At 34.7% G+C, this 25,506-nt stretch overlaps 1 protein-coding gene across 1 annotated transcript in view; it reads left to right on the top strand.

Annotated features, from left to right (window-relative positions):
* Nucleotides 1–25,506, top strand: part of LOC150099545 (AN1-type zinc finger protein 4-like) — a 167,729-nt gene that overhangs the window by 129,493 nt on the left and 12,730 nt on the right. Inside the window, exons 7-8 of the mRNA XM_090403455.1 lie at nucleotides 5,941–6,002; nucleotides 15,374–15,522. Coding sequence (XP_090259581.1) covers nucleotides 5,941–6,002; nucleotides 15,374–15,522 — 211 coding nt within the window. The remainder of the gene's footprint in view (nucleotides 1–5,940; nucleotides 6,003–15,373; nucleotides 15,523–25,506) is intronic.

Below are 25,506 nucleotides of genomic sequence, written 5' to 3'. Positions count from 1 at the left end.
TCCTCTTCTGTAATCATTAAATTTCCCAATTTACATGTGCTCAAGACAAACTGATCTCTTATCCAATCGAAGGATGATATGTCAAGTGAGGGAAAATGTTTTTCAATATTTGTATTTAGTAATCTTAAGGTTTGTAAAATTAGATTTTCATTCAGTTTGCACTTTTTAGTTCAAACATATTTACTGCGTTTTCTTTTCTGATTCTTTCTTCCCAAAGCATTAGTTTTTCCTTGAATGTGTTAATTTTGTCGGTGGAAATAATAATGTTTTCACAATCTCCCTGCATACTTTTATTAAGTGTATTTAAGAAAATACACTGAGAAAATCTGATAACTCAGATCGTTGAGTTGTCAAAAAAATTAGAATTTCCTCTTTTAGTTCATAAAATCTTGATAAAACTCGTCCACGAGATAACCATCTCACTTCTGTATGTATTAACAACTGCATGTAAGAAGCTTCCATTGAAGAGCATAGTGCTGCAAACAATCTCGATTGTAATGGTCTGGCTTTTATATAATTCACAATTTGGATAGTCTTGTCTAGTAGTTTTTTTAAGTTCAGGTACCAATGATTTTGATGCTAGTACTTCTCTGTGGAGAAAACAATGTGAAAAATAATTCTGGGATTCTTATTTTCAGCCGGTGTAACAAATCCTTTTACATTTCCTGACATCGAGCAGGCACCATCTGTGCAAATACTGATGCAAGAATCCCAGGACAAGTTATGGCAATTAAAGATTATCAACAACATCAAAAATATCTTGGCCCTTCATTGTTTCCAGGAGTGATTGACAAAATAAAAACTGTTCTATAATATCTTCCTTATAAATAAATCTACTGAAAGCTAGAAGTTGAGCTTTACCGGTTACATCAGTTGATTCATCCAACTGAATAGCAAACATATCTGTTTCTTTAATGTGAGATACCACTTGCAACTCAACATCTTTGGCCAAATCCTGAATACATCGATAAATGATGTTATCTGACATAGGAATTTTTAAAATCTCCTTTTCATATTCCTCGGCAAACATGATATTAACAATTTTACAGCATGCTGACAGAATTACAGATTTTGCAATTGTGTGAGATTTCATTTTTTAGCAACAATTTCTGCAATTGTGTAACTGGCTTCTTGGGCTTTTTTGGATAGTTACAAATTTAGTCCATCTTTTTGCTTGAATAGTTTTATCCAGTATAAGTCTTTTAAAATATTTTTTTAAATATTGCTCAAGTGAGAATGTTTAGATTGTAAATGGTTTTTTTAATTTACTTGGAACCATAGCATTGTTTGCTAATTTTTTGCCACAAACTACGCATGTAGGACGTGGTGGATCTTCTTTATTGGAAATAAAGGCAAATGACAAATAATTTTCATCGTACTGGTGAACGTTAGTTTTTAATTTAGTTTTGGAAGAACCAGTACTAGATATGGTATCAACTGCTGATGTGCTTGGCAAATCTAGCTTCACTTTCTTCTTTCTTTCTTTTTTTTTTTCTTTTGACGTACTAGCTTCACTTTCTTCATTATCTTCATATTTTTGTTTTTTTATTACAAATTTAACCATGTTAAAGGAATACTATTGAATAAAATTAACTGAATGAAAAAAAAACAATAAAAGAACTCTTACCAGTTACCTTAAAAATAAGAGAATTAAATTAAGTTATTTGCGAACATACTTATCAAAAGATTAAAGTTAATTAACACACAATTTTAAGCCGATTCACCAACCATAATTTTCGTAAAATATAAATAAGGGAGCTTCAGGTGTGGATGGAAGACCAAACACTAATAAATAAATGCGCAAATTACGACATTATTTCTTTCGATTAATTTGTTTTCACAAATCTCATGGCACACTAGTTGAAAATCGCTGCATTAGAGTAATGTTTGGCTAGTAAATTTGTCATCTGTTTGTTTTTTGCTGCCGGATTGGTTCCTGAGGAGACTGTGTTTGATCAGTATCTGGAAGTGTTGTGTTGTTTAATAATCTGATGATGTTCCATGTGAGTCTTTTCTTGGATCTAGTCTATTACAAAATTCTTCCCACTTTTTTTGTTTGCAGTTAGAAATTTCATTGCATGATGTGTTTATATGTGTGTGTGTGTGTGTGTGTGTAGACAGAGGTACATTCTAATGAAAAGAGATAGGAGAAAAAAGTAGTTTGTTGGGGAGGATAGAGCGGTTCATTGTGAATGGATGTTGTTTTGCAGCTGCATCCTCACTAACCATTAATCACACAATTTCTGTTATTTCTCTCTTTAAACTCATTCACAAACAGAGCACTCATTCACCACTCTCTAAGCCAGAAATATATTACACATTCTTACACAGTTTCCAGAGGGACTTCCTGTTCCTACAAACCTTCAGTCATTCCTCATAGTGAGCACTTGTCCCTGAATCCATTCTATCATTTTTTCATCAGGAAATCAAATCTGTGCACAGTAATCACAGATGTGGCCATATCAAAAAAGTACCCTTATCACTGCTTGTCTGTTTGTTCTTCAGCATCCAAGTGATCCTTTGAGTTATATGACCACTTTTGTGATATATCCTCTGAACTTCAGTTCCTTGTTTACCATCATTATCATCTATTCTTGCAGTTCATTTCCATCAGCATTAATACACAGTTTGGAATCTTTTCATCCCAGATTGCATAACTTTTCACTTTCCACATTAAACTAGTGATTATTATCCTTTGTTCACACTGCCAATCTATTCAGATTATCTTTTGGCATACCTGCTTCACTGTTATTAATGAATGCCATTTCCAGTTTTGTATCATGAGCAAACAACTGGATATTCTCCTGCAAATCATTTTCTTTATCATTAATGTGCAAACTAAATAACAGTGACTCAAGAACAGATCCCTTTGGCACAACCACTGGTTACTTGCCTTATCTTGGATTCTACCCTGCTATGTATTATTCTTTAATGCCTATTCATCAGTATTCTCTTGTCCATGTCACCAGCTACATACCATCTCCATTTATGCCAGCTTGTGTAGTATCCTGTCAAATTCCTTTTCAAAGTCCAACTGTATTATGGTGAAGTCATTTCTTTATCCAAATGTATGGTCACTTTATTGTATAAGATTTTAAGAGGAACCTGTGGCATAGTAAATTAATTAATAAAGAAACACGTAAAAACCACAGTAATATCTTTAATTAGTAAAAGGACAAACATTTCGTACTAAAATTAATAGTACATCTTCAGTGTCTGTTACAGTAATTAATTTATTGTATAAAGTAAGTAAATTACTAATGTATTCATATAGGCCTGGAGGAAAGTGGACAAATGATGAAAGTCAATTCAGTAGTGTATGCCTGGGAAAATATATGTGGGAAAAGTATAAGGCACAAACAGAATCACCGTGAGAAAGTATTTACAGAGAGTCTGTGAGAGACGGATTATCAGTTAATTGGAATTGTCCTCTTTCAGATAATATTAAGAATTTTCAAGAAGACTTTGCTGCACCACTGCAAATGTGAGAACAGTATCTTAATGATGGATGTTGTATAAATAAATAGTGACTTGAGCAGAAAAGGATACTTAGTCTTTTTTGGAGATGTGTTTGTGCCAGGAAAACCTAGAGGTGTATATCATCCTAATTTTGCTACTGATTGCTCTCTTAATCCTTTGTTTTTTTAGTCTTCTTTATTAACGTATTTGTATGTATTTGTCTGTTTTTGCAAATAAGAAAACCTAAATTTCTTAAAAAGAAAGCCTTAACACTTTGAAATATGAAACTGGCTAGCTCATCTTCACTTGAAAAGTCATCGTAAATGTTACGTTCCACAGAATGGATTTTCATTGAGGTCTTTTAATTTTCTCATGGCAAGCAAATTAAATTTACATTTCTGTTACACGCGTGGATAGGCTTATGTGTTCGTCAGACATGTTGTAATAGGTTTCACGGTATGATAAGAACACAGATGGTTAAGAAAATAACTATTTATTAACTTAAAAGCTAATATTTCACTGGTATTATATCCAGCATCTTCAGAGCACACAACACAAAGTTTGTTACAAATGCAAGACAACCACAATCCTGTGTAACAGTGGGGCTAGCATAAGTGATTGCAGCGTGCAACACAAGACTGAAGTCCTAATATGGCGCCATCTAGGTTTAAAAAAAAAAAAAAAAAAAATTTCAAGTTTTGAAATAGTAGTCCAAATGATAGTCTTAGAAAGTTTGAAAAAATATAAATTAAAAAATAAAAGTAATAAATATTAATTTGGTCTTAGGATGACTGTCTCCCAAATCTTTGGTAGATTTATACAGCCATACTTGTTAAGGTTTGGAGTATGTTTTAAGGCTTCTGTTGATTCCAGGAACAACCTCTCTGACTTGTAGAAGCTTCTGTGCATTACTTTTGTTTCTTTCCAATTGATCCCGTGTGCAGGGGTATCCAAAGCATGGTCTGCCAGACCTGACTTACCATAGCGAAAGTGTCGGGTATATTTTTTGTGTTCACTGAGGCAGATGTCCACATTTTTTTTAAACCTAGATGGCGCCATATTAGGACTTCAGTCTTGTGTTGCACGCTGCAATCACTTATACTAGCCCCACTGTTACACCGGATTGTGGTTGTCTTGCATTTGTAACAAACTTTGTGTTGTGTGCTCTGAAGATGCTGGATATAATACCAGTGAAATATTAGCTTTTAAGTTAATAAATAGTTATTTTCTTAACCATCTGTGTTCTTATCATACCGTGAAACCTATTACAACATTACATTTCTGTTATTTTCTCAGACCAGTTAGGATCAAACCAGAAAATTTCCTTGTGGAGATTTCCACGAATGGCAGTCACATCTGCATGAAACTTTTATAGTTTCTGTATTCGACTTTGAAATAATGTTGGATTTAATATCCACTTAATTTATATAATTTTGCATCACTGAAGCGAAGCCTTTTGGCTCTTTATTTTAGTAAACATCTGACAATGTTTTTATCGCTCAGGTGACACACTAAGAAAATAAAAATGAATTTTGACATTACACCAGTAATATAACAGGAATCTTCAGGAAGAAAGTACACTGAGGACAATAATTTGTTTCAGTCATACAATATAAAACAGTGATATAATTGAGAGAGTACATTGTCTCAATTATATCGCATCTCTATCTTTTATTTACTAAACCCTGTGGATTACAATCCTCGGTCTATCATCAGTTGCTCATTCCTAATACTAATTTTTTTTTAACCTTCCTTTGTACCCTTCCTAAAAGATCTTTATTTCCTTCAAATCTCAGCAACCAGATTTGGCACAATAATTGATGTGGCTATGCGCTGTTTGAAATTTTGGGATTCAGAAATGGAAGAATGTGTATTCCATTAGCGGCACTATACTGGAGGCAAGTGATCTTGAACAAATAGTTATCAGAAAGTTGAGGTTCAGGGATATGATGCTAAGGTAGTGGAGATAACTCTAAAGGATTGCTGCAATACTGAGAAGGATTGACTTCCTGATAACTATTCATTCAAGATCACTTGCCTCCAGTATAGTGCCGCTAATGGAATACACATTCTTCCATTTCTGAATCCCAAAGTTTCAAACTGCACATAGCCACATTAAAATCGCATCCCCTCAATTTCCCACCACCCATTTCACTCCCCGATGCATTTATTCTCATTCTTGGTATTAAAGTTTTTTTTGCAAGCTTTATTTACATGCAGCATTTTAGCTAGAATTCTAATAACAAAATTTTCTCTACTCTTTGAATCACTTTTGATGTATATTAGCCAAAAAAAAATTTCATTTGTAAAGAATATTGTTGTCTTTCAACACATTGAAGCAGCAGTGAAATTTAAATGAAAAATGATGGAAATAGTTACTCATTTCCCTGCTTTTATTCATTTTTTTACAACAAAATGCCATTCCATTTAACAGACCATTGATTCTTACAAAATATTGATTTAAAACCTTTATCTTTACAGCATTGAAATCTCCACCCCAGAAAGATGTGCTTACAGATGCTGAGAAAGGCTTAGAACAAAATGTAAATAACATATTTCTCTTGAAATTTATTCATATCAGACACCAAGAAGTATTATTCTAATTTCTGCTCATAATTTGAGTTTATAACAATGTATGGAATCATATGAGAGACTGAATATAATATTTAATTATGTATATGCAGATAATATATTTAAGGTGAATTTTCAAAATTTGGAGTTTGAAATTAAATGTATGTTAGTATCTCTGTGTTGGTGGGGATGGATATTATTATTATTTCAGTAACCTCGGTGGTGTCAATATACTCGTGACCCACTCAACCAGCAACATGTCTATCATGATGAACTTAGAAATTATTTACACTTCCTGCATTCACAATGCCCTCCAGCAAAGCATTCCACTCATACATAAAAGACAACTCTCCACATAAAAAGTCTACTCCTCACACCTTTCTTCACCACATCTTTATACAACTTCCAGGAATGGCCTTTCATTCTTCCTATCTTAACATCTACTCTTTTTATAATTCTGTCTGTATTAATCTGGTAGAATCCCTTAATTAACTTGGAAATGTCTATCATATTTCCTGTTTTGCCCCTATCCACTAAGGTAGATAGGAGGAAAAGAGGAGATATGATAGAGATCCTATCAAACTATAATCCACATTCCCTCAAATGCTCTTCATAACCAACACTCCAGAGTTTTGATATCACTTTGGTCATTCATCTTTGGGCCCTCTCTAGTGTTTCCACATCAAAATAAAAACTAAGCAACCAAATTTGGGCACAGTAATTAGACCATTGCTTTATATAGAGGTACTACCACCTCCTTATCCCTACATGCCAATGTACTTTTTATCATAATAGCAATATGATGTGCAGTCTTTGCAACACTTGCAATGTGCCCTCAGAACTTTAGTCCACTGTCCACCATCACCCCAGATTCTGAATCTCATCCACTTCCTGAAGTAGTTCCACCAATACAGTACATAGTCTTATATCTATACCCCAAAGTGTAATATCTTGCATTTATTTATATCAAAACTAAAATCCCATTCATCTGTCCAAGCTAAAAGTCTGTTCAAACTGTAGAGAATTAACATCAGCAATACTCCTGATAATTCTACATAACTTTGCATCATCATCAGTGAACATTTGAAGATCCCCAGTCAATCCACATGAAATATCATTAACAAATAAGTTAAATAGTAGGGGCCCCAAGAACAGAACCCTGAGGTATGCTATGATCACCTTCCACTCTGAAAATAAAATCAAGAAAGTATGCAGCAGAATATTTAGATTTCGGTTTTACAAAGACTGAAGTAAATGATGAAGAAAGATCACTGTGTGTTATTTGTTCGAAAATTTTGGTGGCTGATAGCATGAAACCAAATAAACTTAAAAGACATTTAGAAACACTTCATAAGGAGTTAACAAACCTTGAGAGGTCTTTGCTGCTAAACTGAAATGTTTTGAAAAGCAAAAATCTAGCATTAAAAAAGCTTTGCTGTAAATGAAAAAGCTTTACTAGCTTCTTACAAAGTTGCATATAAAATAGCTAGGTGCAAAAAAAAAAAGTTCCACACTATTGGAGAAGACCTAATTCTGCCAGCTGCAATTGATATTGTGGAAACTATGCTTGGAAAAAGTTTTAATAAATTACTACAGTGCATACCTTTATCAAATGATACTGTTGCTCACTGAATTGGTGATATATGTGAAGATATGCAGCAACAACAACAACAACTGAGAATAATTTGTGGCCAATTATTTTCAATTCAGCTTGACAAGGCAACAGATAGCAACAAAGATTATAATTTGATTGCTTTTGTTTGATTTTGTGATGTATTATCAGCAGTTGAAGAGTTCTTGTTTTGTAAACCAATAGAAAGGAGAGCTACAGCACCTGAATTGTTCAAAATATTGGAGATTTTATATGCAAGGCAAACATTCAGTGGAAAAATTGTGTTGGAATTTGCACTGATGGTGCTCGAATAATATCTGGAAGGTTTAAAAGTTTACAAGCCCTTGTGAGGGAAAAATCCCCACAATGCATTTGGACACATTGCATGATTCATAGAGAAGCTCTTGCTGCAAAGGAAATGAGTCCTGGTCTAAACATTGTATTAACAATAGTTATAACCATGGTGAATTATATAAAAATAAGACCCTTAATATCAAGACTATTTTCTGAACTTTGCAAAGACATGGCTGGAACAGAACATTTAGTGTTACTATTTAACTGTGATACAAAATGGTTGTCACAGAAAAATTTTTACAACATCTTTACGAATTAAGAGACGAAATAGCAATCTTCTTGGAAGAGGAAAATCACGAAGAAGCAGAGAAGTTTAGAGACCACTTATTTGTGATGAAATTTGAGCTACTTGGTGGACATATTTGAGAAATTAAATATATTAAACCTGCAACTCCAAGGAAAAAATACACATATCTTAGTTAATGATATGGTATGAAGACAAAGTTAATGCGTTTTGTAAAAAACTAAAGTTATGCATCGCACACATTGCACATATGGCCGGCGCACCCCTGACAGGCCCAAGGAAGTCCTTAATTTTTAGAATCATTGTTATTGTTTAGTTTTAATTAGTTGCTCAGTATATTTTGCAATATTGATATGTTTCCATAAGCATAACTAGTTTATTCAATACAGTGGATTTTATATGTATATTTTATTATTTTTATTTTCAGAGTGTGTTTTATGTTTTTGTTTTTATATTGTTTTTATGTCAATAAATAGTTTCATTAAATGAAACTCTTTCGCTTTCTTTGTGTCCTCCCTTTAGGTATTTCATTCTTCATAGGTTGAGAATTACTGATCTAACTCAACCAAACCAACACTTGATACACTTCTGATTCTTTCACCTTTAATTCTCCTAATCCTTGCCTCCCTTCTGCATGTTGCACAGTATCATTCACACCACTATGATGCATACTAGTGAAGTGTTCATTAAATAATTCCACTATATCATTTGCTATGGTTACTCTGCTACCATACCTATCCACCAGTATCAACCAGCTATAATTATTTTTCCTCTTGCTTGCCACATATCAGAAAAATTCCCTTGGATTAATTTTGACCTGACTGGGCAAGCTCATCTCATATTCTTTTTCTTTTTTTAACCATGGTTGTCACTTTTCTGGCCTGCTGTTTATATTCTTCATGCATCTGTTCACTACAAACTGTCTTGCACCTGCTCCATAACAACTTCTTTTTTCACACTGCTTGATCTCACTGTTCATTCATCTCACTCCTACTCTATTTATTCACCGACCTCTTGATATGCAGTTATTCATTGCTTGTGTTAGATGCTAGCTTGTCATTTCCCATGTACTGTCAACATCTTTTCTGCACAATTCATCAACCCAGTGTATTAATGCTGGTTGAGTGAGATATGAGAGATTATATGGTTGCAGGACTCTTCTGTGATTCACTGTGAGAAAGCCACTATACATGTCACTGGGCTTATCATCATTTCCTAAGATATATATATATATATGTGTGTGTGTTTATAATTATTAACTGACTCAAACACCGAGAAAAAATGCAAGAGATTTAATAAGGTTTCACTACTAGTTTCATCGGAAATGCCGACTTCATCAGGTGAGTACAGTACCATGGAGAAAACAACATCTTAAAAATATATTGTACTTTAGACAAAAACAGAGTTTAGAAGAAGTAGTAGTTGTGTACTGTATTCACCTGACGAAGTTGGCATTTCTGATGAAACTAGTAGTGAAACCTTATTAAATCTCTTGTATTTTTTCTCAGTGTTTAAGTCAGTTAATAATTATAAACATGTCATTTAACCGAGTCAATTACTCCATAAATAAATATATAGTACCATGACTAGTGGTGTGCCGCAGGGTTCTGTTCTTGGACTACTACTGTTTAATTTGTTCATTAACGATATAGGAAAGGATCTGAGAGGAACTGTTCGTTTGTTTGCTGATGATGCAAAGTTGGGTAGAGCAATAGTGAATGCACATGATGTCAAAATTTTGCAGGATGATTTGGATAGTTCGGAGGACTGGGCTAAGGAGAATGGATGTCAATTTAATGTGGCAAAATGTAAGGTATGCATTTTGGGTTGAAAACATTAGCAGCAGTATACCACATTTGTGGAACTGTACTCCAGGAGATTGACAAGGCCAGGGATTTGGGAGTGTTGGTGAATAGGGAGTTGAAGTTTGGGGGGGGGGGGCACATTGCAAAAGTGGCTAAATCAGCTCATCAAATCACTTGGTTACTGAAGAATACTTTGACGAGCAGAGACAAGCAAGTTATTGTTCCTCTGTATCGAGCCTTGATAAGACCTCATCTTGACTACTGTGCCCAGATTTGGGTGCCAGGGTTTCTTCTTGATGGGAGACGAGGAGGTGGAGAGGATCTAGAGGCGAGTGACCAAGATGATAGCAGGTCTATGGAATGAACCTTATGAGAACAGGTTGAAGATTTGTGGGTTGCAGAAATTGGTTGATAGGTGGAAAAGGGGTGATATTATTGAGGCATTCAGGTTACTGAAGGGTTTCTATAAGGTTAATTCAGAGGATATTTTTGAGAACAGGACTGGTGGTGGGAGGACTGGGGATCATCCATGGAAGCTTGGTAAGAGTGTGGTTAGCAAGGATGTTAGAGCTAGGTTTTTTACTTGGAGAGTGGTGAATGAGTGGAATAAGCTGCCAGAGTCTGTTGTGGGTGCCATGACTGTGAATGAGTTCAAGGGCAAAGTATGATAGATACTGTGTGACTGTTGAGTAGTTGTGCTTGACATGATATTAGGGCCTCCCTCGATGAGTCTAAGGACTCCTTGGAATTGCTCGTAATAATAATAATACACACACATACACACACACATACACACACCATTAAAAGTATATACAGGATGCTGTGATGGTTCTATGCAATTAAATTTACATTACTACTGGCTTTCCATGACCAGGTTTCTTCAAATTAATCTGTTATTTTAAGTAAAAGAAGTTTGGCACTGTATGTCATCTGTACATAATCACTGAAACAAAGATAAGTTATTTTTTGTAATATGTTTGAGAAATTGTATACATTTTGTGAAAAATTATTTATTAGTGATATCAAGACTCAATATGCAGTAATTATCAAGGTTCTTAGTGTGCATTCTTGCAAATTTTTTGTATTACAGTCACAGTTCAAAGCAAAATGGAGGTTAGCAGGCATGTGGCTTGAAAATCAAGTGTGGTGAGTGATGTGAATTTTTCCAAGATGGTTTACTATCTTAGAATGTCATGTATGTGTGTGCAAATGTAGTAGATGTGCTTATTGAGATTGAACAAGAGAAGTGAGAGGATGATGAGGGACTGCAGAAAGTGTGGTGTTTTAATGAACTCTAGTGATTTAAATGGAAATCAAGAATGAGAAGTGAATATTAGATGAAAGGTGTGAGGTAGTAATGGATGTGATACTAAGAATGGTATTAGCCAGAAGGGTGAGCGAGAGAATATGACTGCAGAGAATGTGATTATGAATATGGAAATAACTGAAAAAGTAAAAGTGTGTGTGTGTGTGTGATGGATCAAAAGTGGAAGTGATTAGGTATTACAGTGGTATCTCGGTAATCCGAACTAAGAAAAACCATGCTTGTTCGGATTAACGAAAAGTTCAGATTAGCAAATTCCCCCTAAGAGACAACAATAACTAGCATTTAAGACAAAAATAATTAGATTCTAATGGCACATCAATTTAATTCTGTAAATAAATGAAGTAACTGATAGAAAAAAGCTACTGTACTGTAATGTAAAACAAAAAATAATACAGTACACAAGTTTATTTTAGTAAAAAATTTAATTTGTATGTACCTGTATTATTGAGGATTCTGATTTAATAAAATTGCATAGTTCAGTACATAACTTAATTTGCATAAAAAATATCACTTTCTTGTACACAACACAAAAAAAGTTTCACAAAATAACACACACAAAAAAAAAGGTTTTTATTTCTTTGTCACTGATTTTCTTTTGTTTCTTCGAAGCTAAACTTTTTTTGAATGCTTCTTCTCGGAGCTGCATTAGCAACAAAATTTTATGGAATAGCATATCATTTTGCTTAGCACATTCTATACACATATTAAAACTCAGCTGCCTCTTCATGTTTTACTTTTTTTTTCTTCGAGTTCTTCATTGTCCTCATCGTCTTCTAATTCATTACAAGACGATGATGACTATGATTCAACATAATACGTCATAAATATGTAGCGTCATATTTATAATTTCAGCATCTGATTTGATTTCGAATTCACTTGCGGTTCTACCTGTAATCCATTCGGTAACATGTGCTTGTGAAATTTCATCATCTGGATTTATATTTTTAACCAAATTATGCATGTTTTGAATTTCCTCTTTTTTGTGTATATTTGTGATTCATGCCGACAATACAGTATTTACTGTACAGTATAAAAAAAGCAAACGTGAACACACAATACATCAAAATAGGCCTCCAGTATAACCATACAATTGACAGTACGAAAAAATACTGTACTGTAATAATAATAAAATAAATAATAATTAAAATAATAATTATTAAATAAAAATAATAGTACACAAAATAATAATACGTAATAAATAAAACTTTTTTTCTTTCAAACTGCAGTTCGGATTACTGGAGGGTTCGGACTAAAGAGGTTCAGATTAGCGAGATACCACTGTATATGATTATATGCATATGACATGAAAGACCACGATTGCAAGAATTGGAAAATGAAATTAAGATGCAAAATGAGATGAAGCATATGCAGAATGAGATTAGATGTATGGTGAATATGAACAGAAAAGTGTGAACAGAATAAAATGAAAGATATTGGAGAAAAAGAAGATGCAAATGATTCAAGAGTAGCATTATATGGAGATTCTATTATAAAAGGTGTTGCAGATGAGGGGATCATGAGGTCTGTTTTCTAGGAGGTAGGATTGATGCTCTGGATATGAGAAGTAGGCATGCAAGGGAGTTAGTAGGAACAAATGATTTGGTTGGGCATAGGGAGAATGTGAAGATATAAGATTATTGAGGAGAGTGAAAGACAACAGTGGGATAGGAAAAGTAGTCAGTGTGTTATACAGGTATGACAATGACAAGTTGAAATGCTAAGCAAAAATTAAGAATAGTATGCTAGCAGAGCTGTGTGAAGAAAAAGGGGTGCAATTTATTATTATCATTATTATTTGACACCTCTAGGGAGTCCAAAGACTCATCGAGGGAGGGCACCTACTCTACATCTCTGTCTTCACCACTCAATCCTCCAACTGACCACAACTACCAATGCCATCTACCGCCCATCACCACTAGTATTTCCACAGACAATCACAAACATCCATGCCCACGGCGGGATTTGAACCCACAGCCTTTTGGCTGGAGAGTGGATACGATAACCACTCGGCCAGCCAGGCTGGCCACAAATGGAATTGTATAAAAGAGAATATTTGCTATAATGTGTGGTGAGTGATGTGAACAGCATGTTGGCAGAAGAGGGGACCAGGAGAGACCAAAGTAATTGTGAATGGGGATGAGAGTAGTGTGAGAGATGAGAATGTGAGAACAGGAATGCAAGTTGGACAGGGAAACAGCAGGAGCCAGAGAGCTCAGGGAGACATAGTGTAAGGAGAGCAGATTCAAGAAGCAGTAATGAATGTGTGTATGGGGATGGTCAGCACAGGAATGGGACGACCTGAGATGCATGGGGAATAAGTGCATCTGGAAAGAGAGAGATATAGGATAAAGCATAAGGGTGAGCAGACAGAAGCAGGTGTGAAGAAGTCATAGATGAGGGGATGGCATATGCAGGACTGGTTATAGACCAAGGAATGAACTGTCATGCTTATTTATGAATGCCAGGAGTATCAAAAATAAGGGAGATGAAATTGCATTGATTGAGTTTATTTGTCTGAAAATAGTTGGAATAAAGGAAATGTAGTTGGATGAGAATGTTATCCTGGTGGGAATGGAAATGGGAAGATATGTACTACCTTCATCCATTCTCCTAAAGATCAACTTCATCCCTCTAGGATGTGCAGGAGAATAACTATCTCTTCCTGACTTTGGCCAGCCCTATATCTTACAATGGCTCACCACCTTGGAGTCATTAGTTATATGATATCTTGTAGTCATATCCAAGAATTTTACTATCACGAAATGTCTCAGTATCACTCCAGACACAAAATGGAAAACCATTCCAAAATACTTGTTTTTTGCATATGCCACTGACAGCATAAGACTTTGCTTATTTGCATATGCCACTGACAGCACCATTTGTAAACAATAACCAGATTCAGCACCACTTTTTATATAATGTATAATACCTGACTTTCGTATATTTTTCCCTCCCAACTTATGATTTTTCTGTTTGTTCCTTAGTAAACCAGCGTAGTTGAAAATTGTAGTGCATATTAAAAAAATAAAAATAAAAATTGGACATTTCCTGATATATATTGCAGAGTAGGTTAAAATGTACAGGTAAGCCTCGTATAACGTGGATGTTAGGTTCCATAGAAATGCCGTTTTATATAAATCTCATTATGCGAGACTAAGATCACATAGAAAAAGTAGGGTTATGTTCTGAAATCGTTTTATATATATACGAGTATACATAAACAATGACATATGCAACAAAAATTGATTTTTATTTAATGCAGGTAATTCATGAAAGTTAAGAAAACATAAACTATGAAACAAATACAGTATAAAATTATTTAAGTGAAAACACGTTACTCGCATACATGAACATCGCTCTTTGCACTTACTGTTGACCCAGCAATAAAACTGTCTCGGATTTTATGTTCATTTTGATTGATTGTTCGAATTGTAGATTCGTTTAAATTTAGTTCTTGCAACTCATGGTATTTCTCCAAAATTTTAATTTTTTCTTCGAGAGAAATGAATTTTCTTTTCAATGTTGGTTTTTTCTCTTTCGTTATAGTTGTAGCGGCCATTACTATAAAAATAATTTTTTTACATTAAAAAAAAATTACATATTAATTATGTATGTAACTCACCAGAAAATAAAGTGCTCAGCTGAGATTAACAAACTCGTGATTTTTAATGCGCTTTCCGGGCAAAAAACGAAGGCAATTTTCAACAATAAACACTTTATACGGTAAACAATTGACGTACACGCATAATGGGTATTTTCCCTAATATAAATTCGTTTCTTATAACTACATGCACGATATGGGTAGACGCAATATGAAGATAAAATTGGTTTTTTAAGTAGCGTGGTGAAAAATATATGAAAAGATAAAGGGTTATGCTTGTAATACTACAATTTGTAGACCGCGTTGTATAAGTACCGCATTATATGAGGGTTACCTGTATATATGTTTTAAAGGAAAGGTTTTTAAACTAAATAATTGTTTTAATTCTCTTTCCATACAGTCAATATCCAAACACAAACCATCAAGCAGGGATGGCAACAGACCACATTCAGGACCAAAACTGCCTCCAATTAAAACTAAAAAGAAGACTTTTCGGCGCTGCACATGGTGTAATAAAAAAACTGGTTTAGCAACCAGTTATACCTGTAGGTAAGAATTATATTAGTAGTTTGCCATAATGTAAAGTATCTTCCAGTTGAAATGAAAAATATATTAAATAATGGATTAACTAAACATTATTAACTAATTTTGGATATTACTTGGTAAAACTATTTTGTTTTAGAGAATAAAAAAAGAGAGCTTGCGAAATTCAGCAATTTCTGTCATTTATTACATGAATAATATAGGCTGAAATCTTATCATAACGGGAAGAACATTTATAGGGACTTTTTCAACTGAAAATGAGTTAGCCAGCCAGATATTTGTTGGCATTGATATGCCATAATTTTTGCAAGCTATTTTGTGTGGAATTTGATATAATAATAATAATAATAATATATTATTATTATTATTATTATTATTATATAGTGAGAGATTTAGGTAGAATGATTTCCATTTTACAAAGCAAGTGAACTGGTCTGAGAACACCATTAATAGGCAACCCATTTCGTGAGTAGGTATTGTGGAGCAGTCAGGTCCATGGAGTGAACTTCTCTGTTGATCATGAGATTTAAGGGCACCATTATGTAAGAAATGCATTTAAGATTAAGTAAATATGAGTGGGCTGGAAATTTCTGATAAACACCTGGAAAAAAAATGATATTAAAGCAACTGATATAACCTAAAGAAAGAACATACTAGTAGCAGAGTTATGAAGGTAACTTATGTTCTTATATTCTAATGGCCTTGTATGTTCTTTCTTGTGGTTACATCAGTTCTTTAATATCATTTTTGTTTTAGGTCAGAACTTTCCAGCCTCCTTCCCTTGTAATATTAGAAGAAATTACAGTGGAGATTAGTAAGAAGAGTTCTGAATCTGCACATCTAGAGATACTCTGTAAACTTTAATATCAGATTTTTGTGGATAATTTACTTTATAGAGAACTGTCACGCTTGCAGCTTATTTAAAAGATAAGCTGCAAGTGTGATAGGATCTCAAAAAGTTTTCTCTTTTAGTATACGTAATAGTCAAGAACTGAAGAATTTTGTGCTAGATCACTAATCAGGCATATGTGCTGCTAGTCAGATGTCAACCTGAACAACCATGGGCACCTAATATTATTGTTAGGTAACATCTCCATTAAGTCCAAGGACTCACTGCTGGTGGATATGTACACCACGCAATCCACCATCTGTAATGCTTAATCCATCATCCCCATTATGCCATCTGCTATGCAGTGATAATATTTTGGTCTGTTAATGGTGTGTGTTCTGGCTGATTTATCTGTATATATAATCATATTTTCTAGATATAGTCAATTTATAAACTTTTGTTAATGCTATGACTAATTTTTACCCTGTGTAACTACCAGCATTGAAGTAAAAATGTTAATTACTTATATATTAATATGATTATCAGTCTATGAGATGTGAAGGAAAAAACTCATTTCATTGGTGATATATGACCATAAGTAAAAAACAGGTAATTGTGAAAACATGAAATGTTTTCTCAGTTATCAGTTTCTCATGATATGGTGGCAATTGAGAAAATAGTCAAAACACATTTCAGTTGCGTTTTTAGAATTAATATAAGGAGATCATATCATTTAGGAAATTTAAAAAAAAAAAAAGTCTGTAATACTATATGGTGTGAGGTAGAAGTGGAATGACAATATATTTAGTATAATGCTGCTATAAATCAGTAAATATAGATGGTGATGGGCAGAAAATATTTAGGCAAATTAGTTTGACAAGTGCAAAGTGAGTGATTATTATGGGAGATGGCTGGAGTGTTATGTGATAAGAGGGTGCCGATCAATCTGAAAGGCAAAATTTATAGGACAGTAGTGAGGCCAGCTATGACATATGCTATAGAAACTGTGGCCCTGAGGAAAAATAACATTAGCAGGATGGAAGTAGCAGAGATGAGAATGCTTAGGTGGATGTGCGGTGTGACCAGAAAGGATCATCTGAGAAATGACTATGTCAGGGGAACAGTGAAAGTTACGAACTTAGGAGCGAAAATACAGGAGGCAAGGTTGAGATGGTTTGGTCATGTGATGAGGAGAGAGGACGAATATGTGGGAAGAAGGGTCATGCAGATGGATGTGCAAGGAAGGCGGAAGCGTGGGCGGCCAAAGAAGAGATGGAGGGAGCTGGTAGAAGAGGACTTGAAGATGAAGAACTTGGATGTGGTGACAGCCCAAGACAGGAAGGTGTGGAGGAGACTCATAATAAACAGTGACCCCACTTAAGTGGGAGAAGCTGCAGAAGAAGAAGAAGAAGTTTGACAAGTGCAAAGTGAGTGATTATTATGGGAGACTTCAACTATAGCAATCTAAACTGGACAGAGGAAGCAGCATACAGTGCTGAGTAAACTGGATTTATGGACATCTTGAAGGACAACTGTCTTGTGCAGTATGTAGTAGAGAGAATGCAAGAATCAAAGTTTTAAACTTGGGCATAGCATTATTAATCTGATTGACCGAGATGGCATACTTGCCTCTAGTTATTATTATTATTATTATTATTATTATTATTATTCAGGCCTCCAAAGAGTCAAAAGACTCATCGAGGGAGGTCCTTCCTAAGACATAAAGTCTGTCAAGACTCACTGAGGGGAGGTCCCCCCCTGAGAAACACAAAGTCTATCATACCACTCTTTAAACTCACTGACCGTTCTCGCTCCCACCACTCCATCAGGCAATGCATTCCACGGCTCAACCACCCTCCACACAAAGAAACCACTCCTTACCCTCTTGCTCACAGTTTCCTTTCGTAACTTCCAGGGATGGCCTCTTGTCATCACTCCTTCCCACTGATCAACCAAGCGAAAGAACTCCCCAGTGTCAACCCTGTAACCACCTCTCAACAGTTTAAAAGTCTCAATCATATCACCTCTCCTTCTTCTATCCACCAAACTCTGCAGTCCACATTCTCTCAGCCGATCCTCATAACTATCCTTGTACAGTCCTGAAACCATCTTTGTCATCCGTCTTTGTATCCTTTCCACAGTTAATTTATCCCCTTCAAATCCTGGGGACCAAATCTGAGAACAATAATCCAAGTGTGGTCTGATCAGAGACTTATACAACGGAATGATAACCCTCTTATCTCTGCAGGTCAGTGTCCTTCTAATAATAGCAGCAATCCTCTGTGTTACCGTCACCACCTTTGCAATATGTCCCCTAAACTTCAGGTTTCTATCAATCATCAACCCCAGATCTCTTGTCTCCCCTACTTCCTCCAGTATAACTCCTCCCATAGAGTATGCAGCATCCCATCGATGTTTCCCAAACCTCAAGACCTTACATTTTGCTGCATTAAACTGAAACCCCCATTCATTTGCCCATCTATCTAGCTTATTTAAATCCTCTTGCAGGGCTACCACATCTGCACTATTACTAATAATCCTTCCCAGCTTCGCATCATCTGCAAACAACTGAATATCCCCCTGCAATCCACTGGCTATGTCATTGATATAAAGGTTAAACAATATAGGTCCTAGTACTGAGCCCTGTGGGACCCCACTTGTAACCCTCTGCCTCCTGGAAACTGCTCCACCATACACAACTCTCTGATACCTATCAGACAGCCAATCCTGAATCCAGTTGACCAATCTGACATCCAGACCCATGTGCTGCAACTTAAATATCAGCTTATCATGTGGCACCCTGTCAAATGCCTTCGCCAAGTCTAAGAAAATTGCAGTATATGCCTTTCCCTCATCTAAAGTTGATGAGAACTGGAGGCAAGTATGGAGACTTATGAAGAAGGAAGTCAGTAGTACATGGGAGATAGGTAAGAAGGAATTGTTGACAGGAATTGCATATTGTATAGGTTAAGTGAAGAAGATAAAGCAATTTGGAGTGAAATGGATAATTTTTGTGTGAAGAGGTATTGTCACAAGAAGGGACAGCATTTTGGCTAATTTGTAAATGGATGAATCAGTGCACATGAGGTGTAATAGATGCATTTTGTTTGTGAATGTTTGGCCTATTTATCTTGGGGAGAGGGGGAAATTTGGAATTGTAGGGTTTTAATTCATTAGTAATTTCTGCAGGCTCAAAGTTACAATTTTAAGAAGCCTGTTTTGATGGTAGGCAGAATGATCCTGAAATAAGGAGGTTAGTTTATGAGTATAGTCATGGTTTTTTAGGACAACAGCATTTCCCTTATCTGCTTTCATGACTATTATTCTTTGTAACTCTTTAAGTCTAGTAATGCCTCAAATTCCTTGCACAAGAGGTTGTTTTTTTAGGTGGTTTTTGCCTATGTTATAAGGCTGTATATTCTGATATTATTTGCAAATATGAGTAGGTTTTTGTGAAATGTGCTACATTTTCAGATTAACCCAGAGGAAAGTGATAAAGACTGTTGCAAGAGTAAGTAATACTCCCTATGAGAATAGATTGACAGTCTTCAAAAACTGGGCTTCAAAAACTATCTGATAGGTGAAAAAGAGGAGATATGATAGAAGCATATAAGTTATTAAAGGGATTTATAGTATTGATGCCAAAGACTTTATTCGGTATATGCCAGAAGGGAGAGTCATCCATGGAAATTGTGTAAGAGTGTAGTTAGCAAGTGTCTTAGGACTAGTTTTTTCCTTGGCAGGGGAAGTGGTGAGCAGATAGAATAGGTTGCCAAAGGTGGTTGGCAGTGCTTCGTCAGTGAGAGGTATAAGTATTGTATGAATAATGGATCTTCTGCGATAAGTCTTCTGACTCCGTGGAGATACCAGTACAATAATAATAATAATTATAACTGATTTTTGGAAGGTAGCAAAGAACCCGGAGCTTCATCCACCTTTGCCACAAGTTTCCCTGGTGTATCACTACCTCCAGGGAGAAATGAAACACACACACATGCTTGCGTGCATAAAAGGTCATTATAAAGTCCTTCTGCAGTTTTAAATTTTCTCTACATGATAATATCGATCTGAAAAAAAAATAATAATAATAAGTGAAAGAATTTATTATAGTTTTGCATACATTTATTCTTGGGATTGTTAATTCTCAACATGGCCACATCATCATCACATATACAAACCGAGATACGATTCTGAAGTTTTACAAATATGTTTTTCAGTTGATTTTCAGTAATATCCTGAATCATATTAGTTACCCTAGTCCATAGATCATCTAAAGAGCAAAATTTTGTTGAATAAATGATAGTTTTAACATGTCCCCATAGAAAAAATCCAGTGAGCTCAAATCTGGTGAATGTGATGGCCAAGAGATTAGTCCACCTCTTCTAATCCACCTGTTTCGAAAATTTTCATTCAGGAACTGCTTAACACTGAGGCTATAAGTCATAAACATGTTAGTTCAGGAATAAAGTAATTCTGCAGCATTTCCAAATAAATCTTGCTATTAATAACCCATCCTTTAAAAAAGAATGGCCCAATTATGTGGATGCACACCAGACATTGACCTTAGGGGAATCTCTTTCATGTTCCTCAACTTCTTGTGGCTTTACATGCCCCATATATAGTTATGTCTGACCTGACTGCTAATGTAAAATGTTGCTTTGTCATAAAACATTAAATTGGTGACAGAAAATCAATCATGTGTGATAATCCTCTTCCAACAACAACATTTGGTGGACTTCAATTTTGTAGTCTTTCATGTGAAGTTTCATTCTGGAAATTTTTTGCTAAACTACAAGAAAATAAATGAATCACTCTTAGTACCAAATACTAAGCTTCACTAAATTGCATTTATGTTTTTTTATGGATTGATTTTATCATGTGTAGAATAGAAGTTACAAAAATTTAAAACTGCATATGGACTTTTTAATGATCTATTAAAACAGAACGTAACAGTATTAATAACAAACATAAATTTTATTAACAAGGAGCTCTATTGTATTACTATGTACTGTATCGACACAATTAATCTATGTACTACATGTAGCAACAATTAGTGTAAGGAGATAACAGATGAAAATGACCAATGACCTGACCTTGCATAATGATAAACAGTCTCCTTCCCACAGTCACTGTACATTATCATTAAGACAGTTTACCAATACTAATGTTACAATTAAAATTTAATTAAAAACATTCAGAACTAGCATACCATATATATACTTAAAACTTTGTAAAAATGCACCCATTTGACATGGAAGGGGCATAATATACTTAGGTTAGTCCTGCTTGAAACATAACTTGGGATGTGATACTGCCTGGCATGAACATGTTAAAAAAAAAAAGAAATTCAAAATAAACAGCAAAAACAGAAATCAAGAAATATTTTAATTAAGGTCACAGGTGTTCTTGCCATAAAACATAGAATTAATTTTTATTCACAGGAATAAACACATTTTTGCTCATTACACCACCCTATTCTTTCGGGAAACCGGAATATTTCGAAATGTTCTTCCTGTATAGTGATAAAAATCCCCTCTCCAACAGATATCATATGGCATATATAAGAAAAATAAGTAGCTCTGTTGTATTACTACATACAGTATGAACACAATTAGTTTATGTGCTATATATAGTGACAATGAATGAAAATAACCTGAACCTACATAACGATAAACAACTTCCTTCCCACAGACACTATATATTAAGTTCACCAATACTAATTTTACAATTAAAATTTAATAGAAAACATTTAGACTAGCATGCCATATATATTTAAAACTTTGTAAAAATGTGCCCACTCAACATAAATAGGACATAATATACTGTCAAGTTAGTTCCAGCTTAAACCAAAAATTGAGATGTCATACTGCCCAGCATATACATGTTAAGGCTACAAAATCTCTGAGATACATTCTGATAATTTCTATTATGTTTCACTAAAAAAACAGATGCTAGTTGTGACCTTCTAAACTGGTTTTATGACCCACTAAAAGTTTGCAACCCACAGTGCTTGGCAGAGTCACTAGTGAGGAAGAGACCTAGTATGCTTGGTATTATCAAATATTCTGGTAGACATGTGAACAATTTGTGTATGATCATTGGTGACTGCAGATGTCTCAGCATCACTGCTTGGTCTGTGCAATTGGAGGAGAAAAGCCAGTTGATGTGAACATTTGTTTCCAGGATTATCCATTTCACCTTCGGTCTTTTTCTTTCTCATTTCAGGTATGTAATTGCCATTGCTGTTAAACTAGTTTTTAGCTCCCATGCACAAATTCATATCCCTTCCTTTAAATTTTTCCATCCATGGTATTGCCTCAGCTGGTGTCTAAGTGCATTATAATTATACATAAATTCCTTCTCATTGAGACTTCTGCATGCTACTCATTCCCAACTCGAAGATATGATCACTGTCACCAACCGGGGCAAGATTAACATCTCACTTACAATCGAATCCTCTAGCACTACAACTAAATCTCTTGATATTCATGTTCCCTCTACTATATGCTACCTAACATCAGTTTTCTCTTTATTTCTCTCTCTCTCTCAAAAATTCCAAAAGCTGAGATTCTTTATTATTAAATGCATTTCATTTATGAAATGGATATTATCATAGCTGAAATCTCCCATAATGATTATCCACTTTACTCATTAAGCTAATTTGCATAAACATTGCTGTTTGTCACACTTTATATTCCCCATCCTATAACAACATACCACTAAATATCTTGTCCCTTATCTACATCTCTACCTTACACCTACTGTCAAGGACATAAGTGACATTTCCTGTATGGTTTTCTAAACTGAGAGGACAAAAGTATCATAAGCTATCACAAGTAATACTCCACCGCTTTTTCTTGATTACGAAATATGCATTCATATTCTACTTTAACTTCTATTCCTGTCACATTTTTTGTTAACCATGTTTTATTAATGCCATTAATTTTCAGACAGACAGTCTTTCAAGACTAGAAAGTCATTCACAAACTAATTCCAGCTATTTCCAGGTATAAAGCATGACTACTATGCACAGATTTGGTCTCCTGGAGTTATCCATAAAAAATTTAGTTTAATTCTTTATCCAAATGTGAGCAAACAAAGTTTGTGCCTGAAAGTATCTTCAGGACTGGGGTAAGTTGGTACAACACCGGGCAACTCGTTGCAAAGGTGGAGCAAGCTATCCACTTCACCACCTCCTGATCTCCAGGAGGTGGTGAAGTGGATTTGGAGAAGTGTGACCAAGAAGGTGATAGGTCTGTAGAATGCTCTCTAGGAGGATAGATTGAAGGCATGTGGATTGCACAGTTTTGCTGACAGGCAGATGAAAGGAGACATGATAGAAACATATAAGTTACTAAAGGGAGTCTATAAGATTGACACAAAAGAGATTTTTCAATACATCAGGGGTAGGGGGAGAACAAGGAGTCACTCCTGGAAGTTATGTAAGAGTGGTTAGTAAGGATGCACAGACTAGGTTCTTTGCTTGGAGAGTAGTGAATGAGTGTAATGGATTGCCAGAAGTAGTTGTGGCCTCAGTGGTGAATAAGTTTAAGGAGAGGTATGATAGTTAGTATGAGTCTCCTGTGATGAGTTTTTTGACTCCATGGAAATACCCATATAATGATAATAATAAACAAGTGTTGTACCTACCTCCAAGCTTGCCATTACATAATGCTGAAGAATCAAAATGCCAGTAAATGATCCAGAAGTCCCACAACAGAACAGCCGAAAAATTGTTAAAAGATAAAACTGGTTATTTTTTTACAGCTTGTACTAGTTGAAATAAAAAGAAAAACATAAAATGGGACATCATGAAGTGAATTTATTTTTGTAATATGCAAAACTAAATTTGTGTCTAGTTTTACACTACCATGTTGTCATAAAACAATAGGGAGTTCTCAAATAATATACTGTAATATTTAATAGTAAATAAGAGACAATCATAGCAGTCATAATATATTAATGCTCATTCCTCCCACTACAACAAACAAACCTACAGGAATCCCTCACTTTACATGTTTCAAATAACATGCTTTTTGATCAGTTAGTAAATTGATACCACAGTTTATTTAACACTGATTAAAAATTCACTTAATACATTCCCTTCATGCTCGTTCAAATGAAACCTCTGGGACTGTCCTTGATCTTGAAGTATATCTTTACCATATCACTAAATCCACTACAGAAACAATTAGTCTATGTCCATATTTAGCAACAGTTAACAAATGGAATGAAAATAACACTGCATAGCACATGAAATAACATGAAAAGCACCTCTCCTCTCCTCCCACAGATAGTATAGTGCATATTTGCAAGTAAAACAGTTTTATTGTAGCACTAGTACATTGTCATAACATACTTTTTCATATTTTCACTTTCAGAAAATATCTGGTAACACCTGTTTATAATGTTCAGTCAGTGGGTGAAGAAACCTAATGATTTATGTAAAGCAAATAAAGATTATATAACTTGAAATCAGAATTGTATTTGATATTTTCTATCATTGAGACAGTTTAAAAGTAATAATTTTATAAACAAAATGTGTAACTTTTCTTGCAAAGAATGAAAAATCACAACCTGGTCTTAAATCATCAAAAGATTGAAAAAGTTTTAATGGAAGGTAATGCTGAAGGAGATTTCAAATTGAAGCCCATGCTTGTGTACTATATGTGAAGTCCTAAGATGCTTAGAGGCTACAGCCAGTAATTACAGTCTTGGTGTGCTAATTTAAAAAAAAAGCATGGATGACCATGAATCTCTTTGAAGACTGGTTGAATAATTGTTTCTATCCATCAGTTGAAAGGTATCGTAAAGAAAATAATCTTATTTTTAAAGCTCTGTTGCTTTTAGATAATTCTCCCAGCCCTCCTGTTTCACTAGATTATTTAAATGAAAATGTTTAGGTGATATATTTACTGTCAGTTTTATAGCCTGTGGATCAAGGAACAGTTGCAACTTTTAAGGCTTATGAAAAGAGCTTTTGAACAGGCAATTCGAGCACTGTAAAGTTCAGGAATTATGAAACTCACATTCAGAAGAATTCAGTAAAAATTATCTCGTTAATATTGTTAAACAACATATGTTATGCAGAAGAAAATGTACCAATGAAAAACATAATTTTAAAAGAATTTGAATTATTGCCTTGATCTGTAAAAACTTTA

Source organism: Typopeltis vanoorti, chromosome 14 (genome assembly GCF_054136105.1).
Source record: "Typopeltis vanoorti isolate ZY-2024b chromosome 14, IOZ_Tvanoo_1.0, whole genome shotgun sequence".
Classification (NCBI taxonomy): Eukaryota; Metazoa; Arthropoda; class Arachnida; order Uropygi; family Thelyphonidae; genus Typopeltis; species Typopeltis vanoorti.
The sequence above is the reverse complement of the archived record's forward strand: the minus strand, read 5'-3'. Positions and strand labels throughout refer to the sequence as shown.